Below are 21,243 nucleotides of genomic sequence, written 5' to 3'. Positions count from 1 at the left end.
CTTTTTTATCAAGGAATGTCAATTAAATTTCTATTTTACGCCTCGCTCGAGTGCCTGTTAATATCTAAATTAAACAATGGATTGAGCACAAGAGGCAATAATTAAAAGATTAAAGATATCGATTGAAATTCGATCAATTGGCGTGTATTATCAATTGAAATTTCAACGTGATATCCATTAAAGAAGTAGTAACTTAACGGTATCGAGTTTATATCCGTTATCAGATTAATTGCTTCCTCTTTCTAATGAAAAGAACATATAAAAAAGCAAAAAACCGATAGTTGACGATATCGATACTATCTTGTCTTTATAATCAAAGCTACTGGGATTTCACGTATCTCGAACGTCATTCTCTCTGGTTGCGCTTATTTTCGTTCCTGATAAAAATCTAATATTTTGTTTATCCTTATCAACGCGATGTATGCCCTCGGAATGTATATAAAGTGATCGATACAGTTTCTGTGAATCACAGTATTGTGAATCTTCTTAGCAATATGTTCACTCTGAGTGCTTCATTTGTGCTCTGTCTTGCAGTCGCCGCATTTGGTAAGTAATAACAACCGAAAAAAAATCTTTCAAAGTCTTCATATGTGCCCAACATTGAATTTCTTTACATACTCTATATTATATACTAACTATATCTATATCTTAAATATAGCCTTCGCGCCTTAAACAAGTCAAAGTAATTAGTTAATTCAATTGTTACCAAATGTTTTGAGAATGGAAATAAAATTCGGTGGAAAGTGAATAAAAGTTTATGGAATTGAATGAAATTGTCTTAGGAAGTTTAAAGAATCGTTTTCTACTTTACTCGCTCAATGCAACTCTTTATTTCGATAATTTTAATTTTCTCAACTCGTTTAGCCGAGTACGCGGTACACAAACGATTACAGTGACTAAACCAAAGTAAGACTTTATGAGTGAAGCTATATGAAACCACGAATGCAGTAACCTTACTACGATTTTGTCTTGGTTAGGCTTCCCTGAAGGCCAAATTGTCGGTGGCAAAGACGCACCAGTTGGCAAGTTTCCCCACCAAGTGTCTCTGAGACAGAGCGGAAGCCACTTTTGTGGTGGCTCCATCATCGACTCACGTCACATTCTCACCGCAGCTCACTGTGTCCAAGGGTATGTACCATAAAATTTAGTGCACAAAGAATAGTAAAATTAAGAAGCTGTCAAACAAAGCAGATACACGGAAATCATATTTATTAAAATATATTTACAAAAGTATCATCGCTTGCTGTCATATATTTATTAATATCTTACTAAGCTTCAAGTTTATCACTGATTGCTGAATATTTTAAATCAATGGAACATGTTGGTCTTATAGACTAAACAACTTGAAAAGTATTACCGTCCACGCTGGAACGAATCAACTGAACACAAATGGACAGTCTTACGGAGTGGAAAAGGCCGTTGCGCATAAGGGTTTCAGCTCGAACACTCTTCTTAACGATATAGCTATAATTCGCGTGAACCAAAATATCGCGTTCAACAACTTGGTGAAATCAATCAAATTGGCAACCGGTAGCAACACTTATGAAGGATCAAACTGCATTTTGTCCGGCTGGGGAACTACCAAAGTAAGTTCGAAACATAGCCGTTTCAACAATTACTTGAAATTATAATAATTTCATAAATAATATAATATAATAATATAAATAATAATAATAATATAATAATTTAATAAATAAGAATGTCTTGTTAAGAAATTCGAAACTTTGGAATTTAGAATTCTCGTATTCGAAAGTATTCAGAGCTTAGTTATAAAAGTCATATTAAGTTTATTTTTCTATCGGAATGATACATTTAACATGTATTTCGTTTACAGCTCGGAGGAAGACCACCAAACAACTTGCAATACATCAACTTGCTCGTCGAGAGCCAATCAAAATGCAAGCAAGCCCACTGGAGAGTTCAAAGTTCCCACATCTGCACATACACCAAAGTTGGAGAAGGTGCATGCCACGTGAGTATATTTAACACACTTTGTATTTGAACGATGCATGCTTTTTCATCCAAATACGAATTTAAAAATTGAGATCGGTAATACTAGAATTTCTAAGACTTCTTTCGTTCGGTGAAATATCAACCTTATGAACATTTAATTGACGACTAATCTTTTCTTTTCGAATTTCAGGGTGACTCCGGCGGTCCACTCATCCACGATGATGTACAAATCGGTGTCGTTTCCTTTGGACAACCTTGTGCCGTTGGCAAACCTGATGTATACACGAGAGTGTCATCCTTCATACCCTGGATTAATTCTCAGAAATCTTATCTTATGAACGAAACTGAAGAACAACCGGAAGACGCCATCTACATTGCTTAAATTTACCCGTTTCTAATATTTCCACAATAAATTCTGAATTTTTATATTTTGATGATGGAGTATTCAGTTTTGAAAGGTATATGAACTTGAATGTAATCGTCACTTTTGTATACAGCAAAAAATGAAAATCATCATTTTGCAATAAAGCATGTACGCGTTAACTATCTCTTTTTCATCTCTATATATATATCCCTAGCTTTTTTGAAGAGCTGACCAATCAGACGAGCTATTTATATGATTTACAAGATTTTTATTCAAACGGAATATTTTATTTCTCATTATATGAGACTTCATGCCTCTTTATATCTCAGTTCGTCGGTAGTTACACGTGTCGAACTAGAAAAATCTCAGAGTGTTTCCTATGCCCTCTGTTGTTTTCTGCAGAAAATATAGGAATTCCATATATTCAACTCAATCGTCAAAAGCGATAAAAATGAACCTGGCATCTTATAAGGTATCGCGTCACATGTTCTGTAATACCGACCATTCAGAGGTTTTATTACGCCCTCTACCATTTATAACGTCACACGAGTATAGTTAAACCATTCGAACGCGCTTCGTTTATTTAAACAGAACTTTAATTAGTATACGTTTAAATAAGCTTCTGGTGAATTAACTTATTTAAACGCGAATTACTATTATATGAACGAGAAATCGTAAATAGTAAGAACATTTAGTACGCTCTTATCATGTGAACCTCAGTTACACGAGCTTGTCCCGTGACAGATTCTAATAAACGGAATTCTACCGTATGTTCAATTAAAGAATCATACACAACGATTGAAAGCAAAATACAAGCTATTGTGGTCATTCATAAAGGATTATAATTGTAGACGTATTATATTATAGACGTAACATGAAATACTTTCCGTGTTTCACGATTTAAAGGTTTATAGTATATAACTATAAAATCGTAAATTATTATTGTAAGGAAAATAAAGAATTCTACAACATGCATCTATACAAATTGAATTAACGATTGACTGGAACAATAATTTTGAATAAAAGGTACTATGCTCGTAAGTTTTCAAGGTTCTGACCACATAAATAATTTTATCTTATACACTGTATATAATCTATAATCTTATCTCTAACTAATAATGATGTGAAGATTATATTACTTTTATTCTGATTACTACGAATATTCAAAATCACTGCACCGCTCTTTTTTTTCTTAATCTGACTACACTTAAGCATAATAGATATAATGTTCTTCTTTAGTTAAATAAAACTACGTAAATAACTAAATTAATAATTCAACTAAAATAATACTTTAACATAATCATATATTAGAAAGTAAAATATACTACTCACGCATTGTTCGAGTTTATACTGAATGGATATTTTGGTAGTCCTCCTGGATACCAACTTAATTCCCTTTTCAACACCTTTTATTTCCCTTTAAGGTATTCATTTATGAAAATACTGCTAAACATTTATTTATTTCATTTTAATGAATATTTTTAATTTATAAATATTATTCACTACTTAAAGTTGTTATAAATTAATGGAATGAAAAATGTGGAAAATGAAGATTTTTTTATTATACAATTTCAAAATTTTGCAGGGGATTATTATACATTATTGGAAGGACAAATATTCTGATAAAATATTTTACACGGAAAATTTTTCACGGAATCAAAATATGAAAAATAAATAATAATTAAATAAATGATGCATTTCTGGTAGTAATAGTTCATTATCAGAATTATTTCTTTTTTTGTAATTGTTTCGTCTACAGTGTATTCAATTTATTAATAGTAAAAATTTTGTATGTAAAGTGTTCGGTAAATGAAATTCAAGATTCAATGAATCAAGATTTTATCAAACATGGTAAGACTTAAGCAATCATTATTATTTATTATATAATTCGTAATTATAGCGTAATACATCACAGTAATTATGAATTATATATCAAATAATATGAATTAATTAATTGCGATTGCGATTATGTTCTTATATACTAATTAAACAATCTATTAAATTGTTAATAAGACTATCATTGATTCCTAAATTGCGGATTATTTTTTTTTTTTTTGTTAATTAGTCTGTAATAAATCAATGCCTATTGAAATATGGAATTCTCTACTTCATTTGCGATTACAAGATGTAAATATATTTTATCGAGGCAATTGAGAAATAGGAAGTAACAAAATTACGTTCGAAAATTTAAATAATTTAAATAAATATTTTTTAATACGTTGTTTTTTAATTTAATTTAAATTATTGTGAAGAAATCTTAGTTCGTTATCTACGAATTACACTATTTAGCTAGAATCTTTACCACATACGAAAACGAATGAAGAGATATATACATTATATCTATTAGTTATGGTCATGCCTTGTTTGACCATTTTCAATTTCGATTACTTTTCTAGTCCATACTATTTTGTGAATGGTTGTATTTTCGGTTTAAAATTGCCGCATCTTGGGAAATTTTCTGGTGGTTTTGGCATATCAGAAACCTCTCCAACTTGTAAAGTAACTTCCATACCAGCAAGATGATGAAAAATTTGATGACAATGGAGCAGCCAATATCCTTAAGAATGAAATAAAATAAAATCGTTTAGTTATTGTGCATATAAAATCTTTAAAATCTCGATTTGTCAATATTCACGATTACCTGGATTATTTGCGCGGAATCTAATTATGGCATATCCGTTGTTTGGTACAGGAATGTCATCTTTTCCTTGTGGAGAAACGAAATTCCTTTTTATTTGATTTTTCTTTTCAAGTTCTTTGAAATATTCCAGTGTCATCTTATTCGTAGTATTCGAACTTGTAGTGGCACCCAAAGGTTGACCTAAGCCCATCACATAAAATATGTATCCATGCAAATGGAAGGGATGCCGTACAGATACCGTGTCAACTGTAAATTACAAGATAGTACATGTATATATTAATCACTTTATCAAATAAACATTTTGTAAAGTAATCTGTTAATTCCATATTTAGATAACATTTAACATACACTCGTCTATCAGGATTATTTCCACGATAGAATTCAATGGAATTTTAATCAAGTGAATACACGTGCACGGAGCTCCTGGACGGCAGTGGGCTGGTAAATTTTCGGCGTTACAAAATGCATCTGCAGGTGTGTCTTCCAACTGAGTGAGTGGCGGGGAGGATGGACCAGTTGAACTTATATTGTTTATCATCGTGGCTACTATCCATTTTGGTGATGGAACTATTAAGATTAAAAAAAAAAGAAAAGGACTAATCATATGTTCTTTCGAGAAACAAAAGAAAATAAAATAATCGGACAACTATATCCATATCTTACCCAGAAAGTTCTTATATGTGTTAGGTACGAACACCTCTTCCGGTTTATACCTCTGCATGGATATAGGTAGATACAATTTTACATCTGGTTCTTTTTTCAAAATATCTGGATCGACTTGCAAAGCGCTGTTTAATCCATTGCCACAGATATAGTTGAGCGTAGAATTGCAAGCGGAACTTGCGATATCTAGTACCTATGATTATAGTAACTAAAATTATATATTTCGTTAACAATATTATTGCTATATCTTACCACTACTAAAGCCACCATTAAAATAAATATATCTTTACCGATTCGGTAATTGAAAATTTTTACGATTCAGTTGATCAGCAATTCCATATAAAATACAAGAAGACTACTTACTAGGCCATTAGGAATAGGATTATCAAAAGTAGGTTCTTTTGTCTTTGGTGTAATAGATGCTCCTTCGTATTGTAATAAAGCTAATTGTTGGATACGGTTATAGGTGCAATCATCCAATCCACGCAGTTGTATCCAATAGGCACCAGGTGTTTGATTAGTATTAATGACAAAGTCGTATCGTTCTCCTGTGAAGTTTGTCCGAAAGGAAAATTAAATGAATAGAACGACAATTTTATTAATAATACTATTTTGCATTTTTATTAATATCGTACCAGCCAGAGAAACTATAGAATCAACAACGACAGGTTGCATAGGTTGACCATCGGAAGCAATAACGGTAAGACTATGGCCTTCGATAGTCAATTGTGCAGGGCAAACGGTACAGAAGGAGTTAATTAAACGAAAACGATAACGTTGATTAGCACCTACGGTGATTACTTCAAAGGGAATGTTTGACGTAGCGTGACTGAGATCCTGGGACGGACAAAATTAAGAAATTAAGTTAATATATGGTATTTAATACATAGCGTCTTTAAAATGTAAATACTTTGAAATCTATTGAGATATGTATAATTTTATGTGCTAGACTAGATTCGCTGTGTAGTAGTGATACTTGTATGTGAATATCAGTGTGTGGAAGTATGTATATGCAGGGCGTCTCGAAAACAAAGGAATGTAAACTGTTCAGTTAACAGTCTGGTGTGGAAGAAGGTGAGACGCGTGCAAGTGTGTATCAATGGATACCTTTGAAATCGTTTATCAAATAAATATATAACTATTCTAATATAAATTCTAAGTGTAAATTTAGTGTTCCTATAGCATTATTTCGGCTATTAAGATCCAAAATTTTCAACAAAATCATACATGATAAAAAGGTATATACTACTATACTGTATTAAGTAATCAAACTTTAGAAATATTTGAATATAAAAATACGACGATTTTATTTTAATTATTGGCTGAAATTTTCTATGATAAAATATTTTAAGTAAGAAAATCAAACTCACAATGTATCTTCCTTTTCCGTTAATTAAGAACGCATCGGCATTCTGATGAACTACGCCAGCTCTACGACCTGGAAATCGACCCGTAGCCTCTTCTTTAAACCAATCGCTAATAACGATTACGTGATTTGCTAGGTCAAAATCATACAAATTTTGATAGGGTTCATCTTGCGGTGGTGATCGTACGATGAAACTTCCAAATACACCATCCAATTTTTGCGTTGCTGTGTGAGCATGCCACAAATGAGATCCCCAGTTATTAGCAAAAAATTGATATCTAGCAAAAATATAACGTTCTAGTAAAAATTCTTTATTTCAAATTACTTGATACTCTTGTTTGATGAATGTTTTGTAGAATGTTCTATGTGATTTGCTATCCTCTACTAATACAAATAATACAGGTAATACAGATCTTCTTGCCTCGATTATTATTGCGACTATCATTATCATAATTAGAATAATCAAATGAAATTTTATCTCATAAGACTGTTCTAGGATGAAAATTCGTATTTTTGAAAGAGGTTCAATTTTAATTGAATTTCTGTATTATTTTTCTTCGAAGAAGATAAAGTAACTCGAGGAATGTAAAATTGAAGGCCACAGATGATAACATATCTAACATTTTCTGCTTTTTATAGAAGAGCAATTTTAAAATTCAATACATTACTAATTCTTGCCTTTGTCGTCCTTTTACATGTACTTTTTGTTTGTACTTCAAAAATATTAACAATATTTAGTATGCAAAATTATATGAATTAAATTAAATTAACATGAAAACTAATATTACTCGTTCTTCACAAAGCATCGTAGAGTTTTCATTTATTTCACGTTAAAATTTTAAACACACTTCGACTTATGTTTTCTTCGTGTGCTCTTTAAACCTTTGCTCTATATGCCTTCGGCATATTTTTCTAGCGATATTACCAACTAATCGACGCAATAAATATTTATAGTTTAAAAATTTTTTATTGTCACCGCTGTGGCGACATCCTTCTGCAAATTATTAAGTAATAGCAATATATCAAAATGATCGATCATGAAAGCTACGATGTAATGTATCACAATTAAATTTTCGCAATTTTAACATAATTTTCAAATTTTATTTTACCTAAATGTGTCATGAATCATGATCGGACACTGTGTCAAATGTGGGACCCCATCGTAATGCGCAGAACCATGTTGGAGGATACCATGCCAATGAACCGTAACTGAATCTGACTTTAACAGATTTTGAACATCAACTACGACGTAATCTCCTTTGCAAACTTGTATAGTTGGCCCTGGTATCATTCTATTCACAGTCAAAGCCATCCGCTGCGTTCCATCCCCGGGAACGCATTGACAGTTAGGGCATAAAGTGTTTGTAGCGTTAGGCATACAGAAATTACACGCCCTGAAAATGAAGAATTACTCCTTAAATTTTATTCTTTACTTTATAATTGATTGTTTCTAATTTACTTGTATCTTATTCCTCAATTTACTTTAAGTATTCCTTAAAATTTCTATCTAAATACTTTGATACTTTGATACTTTGATACCTTGATACTTTATCTTTGATACTTTGATACGGAGGTTAAACCTTCTGTCATGGAACTTTTTAAATCGCAAAATACTCACAGCAATAATATTGGAATAATTAAAGAATAAATGATCACAAATTTAATTATAAATACTACATAAGTAAATACCTAGTATTGATACTTCAAATTACGATGATAAGTTGTGAAAAAAATTTTAATAATTTCTAGACTTTTAAAAATCCAACATTTTTTACTTTTTAATTTGAAAGAAGTTTAACGAGTTTTCAATACTAATATTGCACTATTATACTCACTGGCCATTAACGGGATAACGTTCAATTACGAATTTATAGTAACACGTCTTTGATTCTCCTGGTCTACATGTTCGCGCACACTCGGCAGCATTTGACAAGGAATAATCCGCAAGAAGTTCGTCAGTTAAACAGTTATTTTCATTAACAAATCCCATTCCACTAACGCCGGGCGCGTAACCCGCAATAATAGATTGTGAGACTGCATTCTGAACTAGGACCGAAAGATTAGATCACACCTTTTTCAAATTATGTAGTACATAATTACATAAAAAATATAATTAAGCTCCACTACGAAAGAATACATTATCATGTATTATAAACACTATTCCATTTTTGTGACAGTTTTTGAACTATAATATTGTTAAAAAACTAACACACTACACATATGGAGTTGAAAGAATTCAATATTCAATAACACTAACGATAATGTAATGTAAATTTTGTTAGTTTCGGAAGCAAATAACGTAAAACAGTTCTAATATCTACCGGATGTATAATTGCTGCTTGCGTGTTATTGAACGATAATGAATTATTTCAAAAGAAGAGAGATTCCTACCGGTAAGAATAAGAACAAAGAGCAAAGAAGTTCCCCGCAAAAGATTCATTATGAGATCGTAATTCTTACGCACTGGACTGTGAAATTATGAGTTTATATAATATCAGTATTTAAACCTTTCTCTCAATGAAATTTGGATTAATTATTTGATAAGATTAATACCTTTTCGTATAACACTTACGTACTGTCTCTTTGACTACATGATATCAGTTTTTTTTGTGTGATTTGAAAACACGTAATTACAATTTGGAAAAATACATATCACTCTACCGATCTACGATATAGCTAATATTTTAATTATTACGCTTTCAAAATAGATCATCTGGTGGGATTATTACATGATTGAGGACTTCTGATGACTGAGGAATTTAGTCTTACGTGAACATACATATCTACCCATTTAGCGAAGACCATATTTTACGTCTTTAAAGAAGAAGATTATATTTCACTAAGTATTTTAAAAATAGAGGAAGACAAACGAGTGAAATTAATTCGTTTGACAAACTTGAGAAATAAAATTCTCACACCCTTAGATAATCCACTATTACGTACAATACAAAATATTATTTGTAGTAATAAGGATCAATTAGATGGGTGTAGAAACGATTATCAAAACTATAACTTTTTTTATGTTTAATTTGCACGTCGATATATTTCATTACATATAGCCAAGTAGTTGATATAAAAATTTTGATGTTATCGGAGTGGTTCGTAAACATTGATTAAACATTGGGAAACTTATCGCACATAAAATCTTCGGTTTTATTTTTACAAATCATCGCTTTATCCATCGTTATAAGTATTTTATCATTTGTGGCAAAGAATGTTCTTTTACTTCCAAGAGACGTCAAGATATTTTATATCTCTTATTTTTAATATATCATCTTTTTGCTCGAACGAATGGATTTTCGCTCATAAATATTATAGATATCATAAAGTATGATTTGCATATGCATATGGAAGTATTTGTAAGTGTTTAAAACATTTAAAACATTTAATACTTAAAACGTAAAACATTTTTTCAGTTGTAAGTTACGTCGTAATTTTAAATGAATCGTGTAAAACACTATTTTTAATAAAAGTTTCTTTTTTATTTTTTTTCTTTTTTCAAATTTTTCCATCGAGACAACGATCCGTTATAACGAAAAGTGATAAAGTGCACGCGTACCGAGCGAAAATTCAAAGTCGATTTTCTCGAAAACAAAGCCTCAAACGAAAAATTTTTATTCTATATTTTCGCCTTCTTTTTTCGCGTAGAATCACCCCCTTTCTGCTTATACCACCAGTTACCAACCACCCTGTATATGCATATGAGTTTTATCTTCGAGATAACAATGATACACATATGATTGCTAATTTTTTATTAAATTCAAGGAAAACTTTGACTTATGACAAATACGATTTCAAATATAAAATAAATAAAAGATAATTTCAATTACCTTCTACTACAGTCTTTTTTATTCCAATATCTATATATAAATTTAATCTTTATTTCCGAAATCAATTTTTATCTCATTTTAATCAGTCTTATCGCGTTCTATACTTCACATATACAGTCTTTAAACATTCAATAAAAGAAATAAAGAAAGTTACTTTTGTTTATAAATATTTACTCACTTTGTTTATAACATAACACGTTCCTATATCCTGCGTTACAAAAATATTTTTAAATGTACAACGACCTTAATTTCTTAATATTTTCTTTTAATTTTCACGCTTCAATTTTTTTTATCTGGCCTATCTATGTGTATCTAGATTATGACCATAGGTGTTAGCAAAATGAGATTATTTATGAGCGTATGAGTAACATACATTTTTATCATTCTACTCAACTTAATCATTAAAGCGAATAAATTCAATGTAGATATAAGTACGTACAAGTTAACAAAAATTGGATAGATTTCAATTTCTAGCATTATGTACATATTGGCTGTCTTTTTAATTATCACTTCCATTGTTAGTGGTAAGTTTGTTTCCCTAATTTTAAAAAGTTAATTTTTTATTCGGCGCTTTAAAGCTGCAAAGTATAGAAACAGTTCACCATAGATCCGTTTAATGAAATAACAAAATTTTGTGATTGTGATAAAGCTCTTACTTCATGATTATTAATATTGCGCTTATTTAATAAAAGTTAGTATACTATACTACACAGTGTATTTATTATCTAAGGCTCGGTTCCACGTATAGTGGGCGATAATGAAGCTGAAGACGGTAAATATCCTCTTACTTCATGATTATTAATATTGCACTTATTTAATGAATGTTACTATACTATACTATACAGTGTATTTATTATTTAAGGCTCGGTTCCACGTTTAGTGGGCGGTAATGAAGTTGAAGACGGTAAATATCCTTACCAAGCGTCAATCAGAATTAGAGGTTCACATATATGCGGAGCATCAATTATTAACCCTTATGTCATCCTTACCGCCGCACGCTGTATTTATAAGTAAGAAAAGTATTTATTAGTAGAAAGAAAATTTACATAAACATCTTAAACAAAACATTCTTTGTATTCTTTGTATTAGAATATCATGCAAAATTTTCGTATTGCACAGGAGAGCACATTATAGAGATATAGTAAAAGATCAAAGTTGAGAAATATAAATAAATACGATATACATGATGAAATATACGATATATATTGTCATCTTAAAAATGCAATTGATGTTGCATTAAGGTCTTATTGAAGTTAAGACGATATTACCAGGCAAACTGTCATTATGAATTAAACGAAATTTCAATTTATAATATCAAAGCTACTAAAAATGTATCTATCAATGATATTGATAACGCTATTTCTTACACAATTTAATATTTACCTTAGATACAGTCTATTAAATCTAAGTAGTCCCTTTCATTGTTGAGAAACCACCAAAAATAACTTCGAACCATGAAATTTCAAACATCAGAAAATAAAACAATAAAAGATAGGTTCTTACTTCATAAACTGTACTTTTTTATAAACATATTTGTCATTTTGCCAATAATTTCTTTATTTCTCATTATTGTATATTATATAACTTTATAGGAAAGTACCATCACAAATGACGGTTATTGTTGGAACCAATTATTTATCCCAACCTGGTATTGTTCACACAGTCAACAAATTGATTTGGCACGAATTTTACGACGAATACCTGATCCATAATGATATCGGCTTAATACTCGTAAATGGATACATTAAATATAACGACAAAATTCAGCCGATTCCACTCGCAAGGGTATATTACGTACCTCAAGAAACAAACGCTGTGGTAACCGGTTGGGGAAAATTAAACGTAAGTGGTTTTATAAATTAAAATTATTGAAATCGATAAATATATTTTAAATTACAAATTTGTAGAATATTTTTAAAATTGGTTGCAAGGATTATTTATATGTTGCATTTATTATATAATTAGATAAAAATGTTCGATGGAACTTTTTTTTCAACAAATTTTCATTGCAGAGTGGATCAGGCGGTATGTCTAACGTATTGCAAGCGCTAAATGTAACTATAGTGTCGCAGGAAATGTGCCAAATGTACGATTGGATGGCAACAAAAAATAATATATGCACGAGTGCAAAACGGAATCAAGAAGCTTGTTCAGTGAGTGCATTGAATTTAGTTTTATAGTTCATTTGACTATAACGTTTGATCAAGTTCATTGCTAAAAATGTATCAATAAGATAGAGTTTTGTTTCGTTTCTAATAGTTGTATTTTTGGTAATACCAATTTGTAGTAACTCTAATTTCGCGTAACAATGATAAATTTTAATTTAATATAACTCTGTTATGAAGTCATTGAAATTTATGTCGATATTGCTTGCCTTAGGGTGACCCTGGTAGTCCTTTGGTTTTTAATGGTATACAAGTGGGGATCGTTTCTTATGGTCGACCATGTGACTACCTCAGCGTGTACACCAGAGTGTTTCCTTACGAACAGTGGATAAATAATATTACAAGTAATTACCATGGTATAGGATCTCAAGTAAATTCAAATATGTGGTCTATATTGCTGCTTACATCGCTTACAATCGTCTTCTCTTTACAGTAGTAAAGAGTTTTGTCGTAAGAGTATTAAGTTTTTTATTAACTTTAAATTAGAATAATCAGTAGATACCTATTAAGTTGAAAAATAAAGATGGAAGGAAGATAATTGATATACAAATTGACGATATAAATTATAACTGACGTAAGTTGTATAATACCATTAAAACACATATTTTTTCGACCACCCACAAAGTGAAGGTAACGGAAATTTATTCGCGAATATCAGTAAATTAACAAATAACGTGATAACTATTATTAAAATTATAATCTGATACTAGTGAAATTATTTACCTAATTTACTTTAATAAAATTAACCGAAATTAAGTAGAAGCAAAAAATCATCGGAAACTATATTTTTACAATATCTTAACAGAAGGTCATAGAAGAAGTTGTCTAATTGACCTACTAAGACATCCACTTCGTAGTCTAATTCTACTTCAGTTTCAGCCTTTTTTCAATGGGAGGTTTGAAATTACCGTATTTCGGGAAAAGTCGAGGTACAGTAAATCTTCTTGTTCTCCAATATTGAGAACAATCTCCATACTAATTGCTTGCTGATAAATGAAATAACAGTGGAATAACCAATATCCTTGACAATAAAAAATATTGATCAATAAATTATTGTTATTATATAAACTGTTAATTTCAACATTGTAAAATATTCAAATATTTATAAACACTGCTTTTAGAAAATTTTGCACAGATTTAAATATCTAACTTGTAATTCCTTATACAAATCTAAAATATTTCGATAATTTTATGAAGTGATCCTCAAAATGTTTTATGTTGGGAAAAATATGGACCAGCTAAACTCACAGCATACATATTGTTTGTGCTGAATCGAATTATAACACATCCATTATCCGGAACAACAATAGTATCTTTGCCTGGAGCATCCAAATTTTTCTTTATTGTTTCCTCCTTATCAAGTTGTTTCAGGTAATCTACAATTGTAATTGACGAATTTTCTGACGTTAATGAATAAAGTCCCAGTGATTGACCCATACTCATAACTATGTATAAAAGAAATAACTAATCGGAAACAATGATGTCTACTTACTTCTACAGTAATTACTTCTAAGGGAGTAATTGTAGTAATATCATTACCATTCTGCTACATATGTCGTAAATATAAAATAATTTATAGAACAATCGTTTCCAGTTGTAAAGTCTGGAGAGGCAAGAATAAAAAAATTGTTTAATCAAATCTTATTCGACTCAACGTTTTTAATTTTTGACTCAACCTATCGTTAAACGAATATACTTACTGTAAATTACCGCTTCCCATTAATTAATACAGCATCAAGTAACTGTCCGACAATATCAGTTCCGCGATCTGTAAATCATTCTGTATATAATTCGTGCACCCAATCGTTAATAACAATTACATGACTTAACATGAAATCAATCTCGAAATATTGTCTATTAGGGTCTTGTTTCTTTGGAGTGCGTATGACAAGGCTACCGAAAATTCCGTCCGAAGGGACATAATTTCTATCGTTCTATGAATTCCCATTATTTTGTATATATATTTAAAAGTGTATATGTTTTAAAATCATTTATAAAAATACCTAAATGTAGAACTAGTTACAATTGGACATTGCGTACTGGACAAGTACGTACACCATCGTAATATTGATAGCCATTCTACAATACACCATACCAATGCATCGTCATAGTATCCTCCCCAAGCAAACTTGTATACTTGGTCCTGGCATCATTCTATTCACAGTTAAAACCATACGTGACACGCCATCGGCTAATACACGATCTGACAATCGACGTAAATCAAATAACATTAAGAAAACAAAGATCACAGAGAGATGCTTTACAAAAGAAAGATATGGTATAGTACAAGTATTTAAGTCTTCTAAGAGATAAAAAATATATTTTATTCAAAAATCCTGATAGTAACGCGATTATGCTAAGAAAAGATGTTAAATGATTAAATGAAGAAAATTTGAATTCTTGATAAGCTTCTAATATTTATAAAATTTTTAATTATGATAACGTTCAATTGCAAAATTATAGTAACACGGTTTTGGTATATCCGGTTCATAACAAGGCGGACACACTGAAAAGCATTTGATAGAGAAGGATTCTCAAGAATTACGTCGTTCACATAGTTTGTCACGTTTATTGGAGGTATACCATTTACTCCAGATACATAACCAGTCAATAATCTATACCCTTCACTCTTAACTACACCTAAATTTTAAGACAAATATATTAAAATATATTTTTAGTATCTTCTAATAATTACAAATATATAAATTACATAAGACATTTTATATTTATGTATTGCAATTCACATATTAAAGAATGATGCGTTTAAATTTTCTATCTTCCTTATAGTTTATAAAACGTATAATGTATTATCATATAGTTTATAATAACTAGTGAATAACGAGATATGATAGCTGTAAACCACTATTTTATATATAAGAAAAACATTTTTTAAGCAATTTAATATCACATATAAAAAAAGTTTCGTGCCAAAAAAAGTAAATACAAAGCATAAAAGTATTTTCCAAATGAAATTCATCGTGATAACAAATAAAAATCATACTATCCTATATTCTGATTTTGTTCTTATATATGTAGGTATAACACCATGATTGTTTGTCTACTTTATATCAAGAAAGATCTTTCTCATTGAAAAAATTGAAAATTGTCTTATCAGTAATGTTAAGTGGTCTTTCCACATACAATTTATCTAAAACATGTGCGACTGCAATTATATATATGTCATGTACATATATAGATTCCTTACACAATGAATTTGTTCGCATTAGATAATAAGATAAGGTACCAAATTTTGTAAATCTCAATAATAAAGTGATAAAAAATGTGTCTTTCATAAAGAGAAAAAGCAAAAAGAATGTTACAAATTCTTTATCAAAAATATGAATAAAAATGCTGATCTATGCAACTTATTGTAAATGTGTCACATTAATCAAAAATTATTCTAACATATCTCAACATTATGTGAAAAATGATGTAATTGTTTCATTATTTTATTGTGTTATTGAAAGACCAACATATTATAGATCAATGAATTTGTCTTGTGACAGATTACATGCCTACTTAAATGAAAATATATAATTCTACTTAAAAAAACACCTTGAAATTTCGAAGCCATATACATATAGATAGGAAAGCTTAAGAAACAATTGCGTATAACAAACTTAATGGAACATCTTGTATAGTTTTTTATTATTCTAACGCGTATATTATTTCATGACGTACTATCCCGCGGCTATGCCCGCGTTAGCTTCAGATGACTACAGGTATCGTAAAGATCATTTTATAATATGCAATGATTTGGTAAAACCCATAAAATATAATAAGTCTACTGTGATAAGCTATCCTTGTCAGCTTCATTTTGTTATAGATATTTCCCTTATTTTTTTGCATCTTTTATTTGTCCTGTTACACTGTTACAGTTGCAAATAATTTTTTAACAGGCTTGTACTTAATTGATAAACGAATATTGCAATTCATTTGAATTCTGAAATTGAATTTCGAAAAATACTCAAACGTGTTTGTTTATTTTTAATGAGTTCATATGCCGAATTCCACATCTTTAACTGTAGTGATACGCGAAATGTGGCTATCTCTTGAAAAAAAATTTGTCGCCCTTTGTATCTCTTTAGGGTGGATATTTCCAAAAATCCTTTATTATCTTATGTCTACGTCATAAAAAAAAATTTCATGTTTCTAGGTATAACGGTTTAATAAAATTATTATTAATAAAACTTATTTAATAAAACTAAAACCAATCCATTTATCAACAGAACAGCTGTATATTTACAAACGAATGTATATATTTACATTATGTCATTATAGCGTACTTCTGCACCTCTAGATCCACAGAGATCTATTGAAAAAATTTACCACAAAATTGACGTTGACCTTAAAATTCTAAGTTAAATTCTTTATTGTTGCATCGTATAAAACTGCTCACGAGGAACAGAAGTCTCAAACTGTTGATAAATCACTACTCCACCGTTCTCTTGAAAAATGATGATGAAGTTCCATTAGCTCTTGCATTGATATTATTTACAATGCTTACATTTCACATTCACATAGAATGTAAACAACGAGATATTAATGAAAAAAGGAGAAAATTATTCGTTAGCAAAAGTAGCTCACCATAAATAGAATAAAGCAAAAAAATCTTTCAAGCAAAAGCTCAGTGGCGTCGAGAAAGAGATCTGATATTATTAGTTTGTTTGCAGGTGGACACGTAAAAGATATAAAAAGGTAAACTGCAACTTTTTTAAATAGAATTACAATTCTTTATGTATGATTCGATGTATCTCGTTATTCCATATAGGAAATTATTTAGTTGCTCATAGTAAAAAACAAGTATACAGTTCAAAAATATTGTAACAAACTATGTTTTTGAAACAAAATAACAAACGTAGTAAATAAAACGAGTAAGTTTTCCTGGCATAAACAATTAAATAATTAATATACTAATGTGAAATTGCAATTTAATCTTGAAGGTCAATCTTGCGCCACATTTTTTTTCAGATTTCCACTGATCCAAAGGCAAAATCACGATATAGTGGTCACGTTCTAATTTAATTATTTCCTTATTTGCATTTTTTATTACCCTTTTTTCTATTTGTGATAAAATTTAGTTTAAGGAAATGATTTTGTAAGACCGATAAATTATAAAATGAAGTTAATATAGTCGTTTCGAAAGGGCAAACAGAATAACACCGACAATTTGTTCAATAATCATTTATTGAACAGTAGAATTTGCAATCATTTGCGACTTTTCTTGTATTATTTGTTCTGCATGATATACTTTCCAACAAATAAGATAGTCTCTAGTAACTTTAAATAAAGTATAATAGTTGATCACAAGAAGCAATGTTATTGATAACACTTGATACCAATCAGTTGTGCGTAGTAAAATAAGTAATTGTGCACAAACAAGAAGAAGTTGCAAGCCCAATATTGAACAAAGTAACATTGTAGGATTACTAAATAAAGCCTGTGCAAAATAATCATAATTTATTATTATTAGTTATTTTTGCAGTATACTCATATGTATGATGAAAATAAAATTTATAACAAAATAAGTTAATATTGATCACGTACATAAAATCTGTAATGATTTGAATTTCCTGGTTCTGCTACAGTACAGAAGCCTTCGGAACGATAGATTTCTTTATTATGTCTCACAACTGAACCATGAGGCCACAAAATAGAATCATTCCACACTTGGGCATAAGTATGACTATTGCGATTTTCAATTTTAACCCATCGACCTAGGTGTAATGCCGCTCTATGTAAAACATCACAGTACCTAAATAATTATTGTATTCATCAAATTTCTGCAAATGAATTTTTTAATACAACATTCACATTATACAATCTTAGAACAATACAGCACGTACTACTAAAGAATTTATAAGATTGACACAACATAAATTGTTACACAATATAATTATATAAATACATACCTGACAGGATAAGCATGTGAAAAGTGAGCACTTATTCTTTCCAGCCAAAACATAATAACATGTTGCACAACCCATGAAATATTAAAATGTAGATGTTGAGGTACAAATATAATGGGTGCAATACCACATACATAAGCACTACTAGAAGATGCAAACAAAGCTCGTTTCAAACGCCGATTGAAATCGGACCTTAATGTTGAAACTTCTGCTCTAATTGCTGATGCATTTAATGAACAATTATGTAAAGGTTTGTCTACACAAAAAAGAAGATTAAATTTATAAATTTAACACTTTGTTAATATAATAATAATCATCATTATTAGTATAAATATAAGTTTTATACCCATCAGAAACTTTGTTTTCTTTTCATCTTTACCATATAAAGGTGTTGATATATCAAAGAAAGGTGCTGCACTTATACCAAACATTACAAAATATACAGATAAACTTCTGAAACAAAGTACATACAATAAACACTTGATATACATATGATGTATGATAAATGATATACATATATAACATATCAATATATCACACGAGGATCAATAACTACAATTTAATAAAGTAATACAGACGGATAACATAAGTAAAAAATCTTCATTGAGTTATGTCGTTCAGCCATATGGTAAAGACACCAGCATAATATATTCATCACAATGATTAGTAAAGTTATCCTGAAACATAATATTTAAATTATCCTAAATATAAATTTTACATTATATATAAGTATAATTTATAGCAAAATATACCTCATCATTTTTTGAGCAGTAGGTAACCAACGAACTGGTGATGAAACATCAATAACTCGATGCAATAAAGAATAAATAAATTGCCTTGCAACCATAATTATAATAAATACAAGCAAATAAGGATCTATTAAGTAGAAATTCTGAAAAATTGAAGTCACATGTTTTTATAAAAAAAGATAAATTATAATACAGAATAGATGACTTAAAATAATGATAAAATATTCTAATGCACATACCATACTATAATTATTATAAGAATGAGGTAACCACCAAACAGTTCTATACAAATTAAGCATTTGTAAAGAAGCTGCAATAATTGACACAACTAAAGACAACGCTTCAAAAGTTAAATGACCATCCACAGGTACAACTGGTATAGGTACATGTTTTGGTACTAATGCTTTCATTCCACAAAGTTCTGACTTTTTATCATCTGCACCATTTCCAGCTGTTCTTTCTCCACTATTACTTCGTATACCAATATTTGAAGATACAGAGAAGTTAGCTTGGGATTTACTCTGTCCATTTCTACTAGCAGCATTACGTCTTCCACCAGGCATAGTGTTTGATTTTACATTCTAGTTCATTTTTTAAAGTTATTTTAATTTATTATGGTTCTTACATATTTTTAGCTTAATAAATCACTTTTGAAATAAATTTTAAGGTAACATAATTAAATTTAATGGCGTCAGGGAACTGTCATTTTCATTTATATCTTTGTTCAAACTACAAGACGTATAGCATTAAAATATATATATAAATGCGAATATTTTATCTATTAAGTTGTTTATATGTTTTTGAATACTTTTATTTAGCAAAATTTAACAATATACTAGTTTTAATGATAAAAGAGATACATCAAAATTAATTTAATCAGCGACCTCTCATATACTCGAAATTAGTTACAAAATGTTTATTTTTTTGTTTTGCATACAACATACATATACACTAGAACACAAGCCACAAGATTCACAAGCACAAACTTAGATTTCTTGGACCCCACAAAATAGGATTTCTGAAGTGCAAAATGATATGGTAATACGTAGCGTACTCTATACGCAAAGTAAATGATTTATAAAGTACATAATATAAAATATATAATTATAAATATCAGAAAGGGAATTATTAACATCTTAGCATTTATATAAATAAAATTATTAAAATTGGATAGTTGAATAAAAGAATTTTTGTATTATTCAATACTGAACATGTGTATTGAAAGATTTAATTTTTTCATACTTCTAGTTGCATGTCTAACCATGTATGTCTAGTTAACTTATTCTACTTTTAAGGTACATGATATTAAATTACATATATGAATAATATAATTCCAATACGTCCTATTAATGAGATCAAACTAATATACTTCCTGAAATTTTTGTATTACTTTTCTTGCTCTTTCCTTGCTTTTTTCCTGTTGTAACAGACACACACATAAATTGTATACATACATTTATCGGCATATTTGATTTTTATTCACATACATTGTATTATATTTTGTTGATTTCATGTGTAAATTAAAGATTTTGTAAATAATTTCATGTATACAATTATACAAATGAATAATGATTTTTAATCAATAATATGAGAATTGTCAAGA

At 29.6% G+C, this 21,243-nt stretch overlaps 4 protein-coding genes across 6 annotated transcripts; 2 read left to right on the top strand and 2 right to left on the bottom strand.

Moving 5' to 3' along the window:
* Window positions 1–394: 394 nt before the first annotated feature.
* LOC100742851 (chymotrypsin-1) lies at window positions 395–2,496 on the top strand. The gene is made up of 5 exons (XM_003485195.4): window positions 395–546; window positions 978–1,128; window positions 1,334–1,586; window positions 1,835–1,972; window positions 2,144–2,496. Exons 1-5 carry the CDS (start codon window positions 495–497, stop codon window positions 2,333–2,335), a joined length of 786 nt encoding a protein of 261 aa, XP_003485243.1. The 5' UTR covers window positions 395–494; the 3' UTR covers window positions 2,336–2,496.
* Window positions 2,497–4,701: 2,205 nt separating this feature from the next.
* On the bottom strand, window positions 4,702–9,052 carry LOC100741770 (laccase-1-like; the record flags this gene model as incomplete). The annotated part of the gene is given in 9 exon segments (XM_033323376.1): window positions 4,702–4,874; window positions 4,959–5,204; window positions 5,307–5,525; window positions 5,622–5,814; window positions 5,985–6,169; window positions 6,257–6,458; window positions 6,992–7,265; window positions 8,097–8,381; window positions 8,823–9,052. Coding segments are annotated over 9 exon segments (2,007 nt in total), but the record flags the coding sequence as incomplete, so codon positions are not given.
* Window positions 9,053–10,921: 1,869 nt separating this feature from the next.
* On the top strand, window positions 10,922–13,445 carry LOC105681307 (chymotrypsin-1-like). Its single transcript, XM_024370533.2, has 6 exons — window positions 10,922–11,341; window positions 11,548–11,589; window positions 11,680–11,827; window positions 12,410–12,659; window positions 12,830–12,970; window positions 13,197–13,445. Exons 1-6 carry the CDS (start codon window positions 11,296–11,298, stop codon window positions 13,416–13,418), a joined length of 849 nt encoding a protein of 282 aa, XP_024226301.2. The 5' UTR covers window positions 10,922–11,295; the 3' UTR covers window positions 13,419–13,445.
* Window positions 13,446–18,150: 4,705 nt separating this feature from the next.
* Window positions 18,151–20,452, bottom strand: LOC100741530 (transmembrane protein 39A). 3 transcript variants are annotated; one of them, XM_012390862.3, is made up of 7 exons: window positions 19,880–20,452; window positions 19,644–19,783; window positions 19,470–19,568; window positions 19,238–19,344; window positions 18,895–19,147; window positions 18,530–18,716; window positions 18,151–18,422 (listed from the first exon to the last, which is right to left on the bottom strand). In XM_012390862.3, exons 1-7 carry the CDS (start codon window positions 20,201–20,203, stop codon window positions 18,168–18,170), a joined length of 1,365 nt encoding a protein of 454 aa, XP_012246285.1. In that variant the 5' UTR covers window positions 20,204–20,452; the 3' UTR covers window positions 18,151–18,167. The 3 variants fall into 3 exon arrangements, with proteins under 3 accessions (XP_012246285.1, XP_003485235.1, XP_012246281.1); XM_003485187.4 differs by having other exon boundaries at window positions 18,530–18,737; window positions 19,880–20,448; XM_012390858.3 differs by having other exon boundaries at window positions 18,530–18,737; window positions 19,238–19,341; window positions 19,880–20,448.
* Between the last annotated feature and the right edge of the window lie 791 nt (window positions 20,453–21,243).

Source organism: Bombus impatiens, unplaced genomic scaffold, assembly GCF_000188095.3.
Source record: "Bombus impatiens unplaced genomic scaffold, BIMP_2.2 scf_0044, whole genome shotgun sequence".
In the NCBI taxonomy this organism is placed as follows: domain Eukaryota; kingdom Metazoa; phylum Arthropoda; class Insecta; order Hymenoptera; family Apidae; genus Bombus; species Bombus impatiens.
Note: the sequence above shows the minus strand (reverse complement) of the source record. Positions and strands in the feature narration are given on the sequence as shown.

Coding starts and splice junctions, on each gene's coding strand:
- LOC100741530 (XM_003485187.4), bottom strand. CDS start 20,203: ATGCCTGGTGGAAGACGTAATGCTGCTAGTAGAAATGGACAGAGTAAA. Junction 19,784..19,879: donor CTTATAATAATTATAGTATG/GTATGTGCATTA, acceptor TCAATTTTTCAG/AATTTCTACTTAATAGATCC. Junction 18,423..18,529: donor CAAATCATTACAGATTTTAT/GTACGTGATCAA, acceptor TATTTTGCACAG/GCTTTATTTAGTAATCCTAC.
- LOC100742851 (XM_003485195.4), top strand. CDS start 495: ATGTTCACTCTGAGTGCTTCATTTGTGCTCTGTCTTGCAGTCGCCGCA. Junction 547..977: donor TCTTGCAGTCGCCGCATTTG/GTAAGTAATAAC, acceptor TGTCTTGGTTAG/GCTTCCCTGAAGGCCAAATT. Junction 1,973..2,143: donor TTGGAGAAGGTGCATGCCAC/GTGAGTATATTT, acceptor TTCGAATTTCAG/GGTGACTCCGGCGGTCCACT.
- LOC105681307 (XM_024370533.2), top strand. CDS start 11,296: ATGTACATATTGGCTGTCTTTTTAATTATCACTTCCATTGTTAGTG. Junction 11,342..11,547: donor TATCACTTCCATTGTTAGTG/GTAAGTTTGTTT, acceptor TTATTATCTAAG/GCTCGGTTCCACGTATAGTG. Junction 12,971..13,196: donor GGAATCAAGAAGCTTGTTCA/GTGAGTGCATTG, acceptor TGCTTGCCTTAG/GGTGACCCTGGTAGTCCTTT.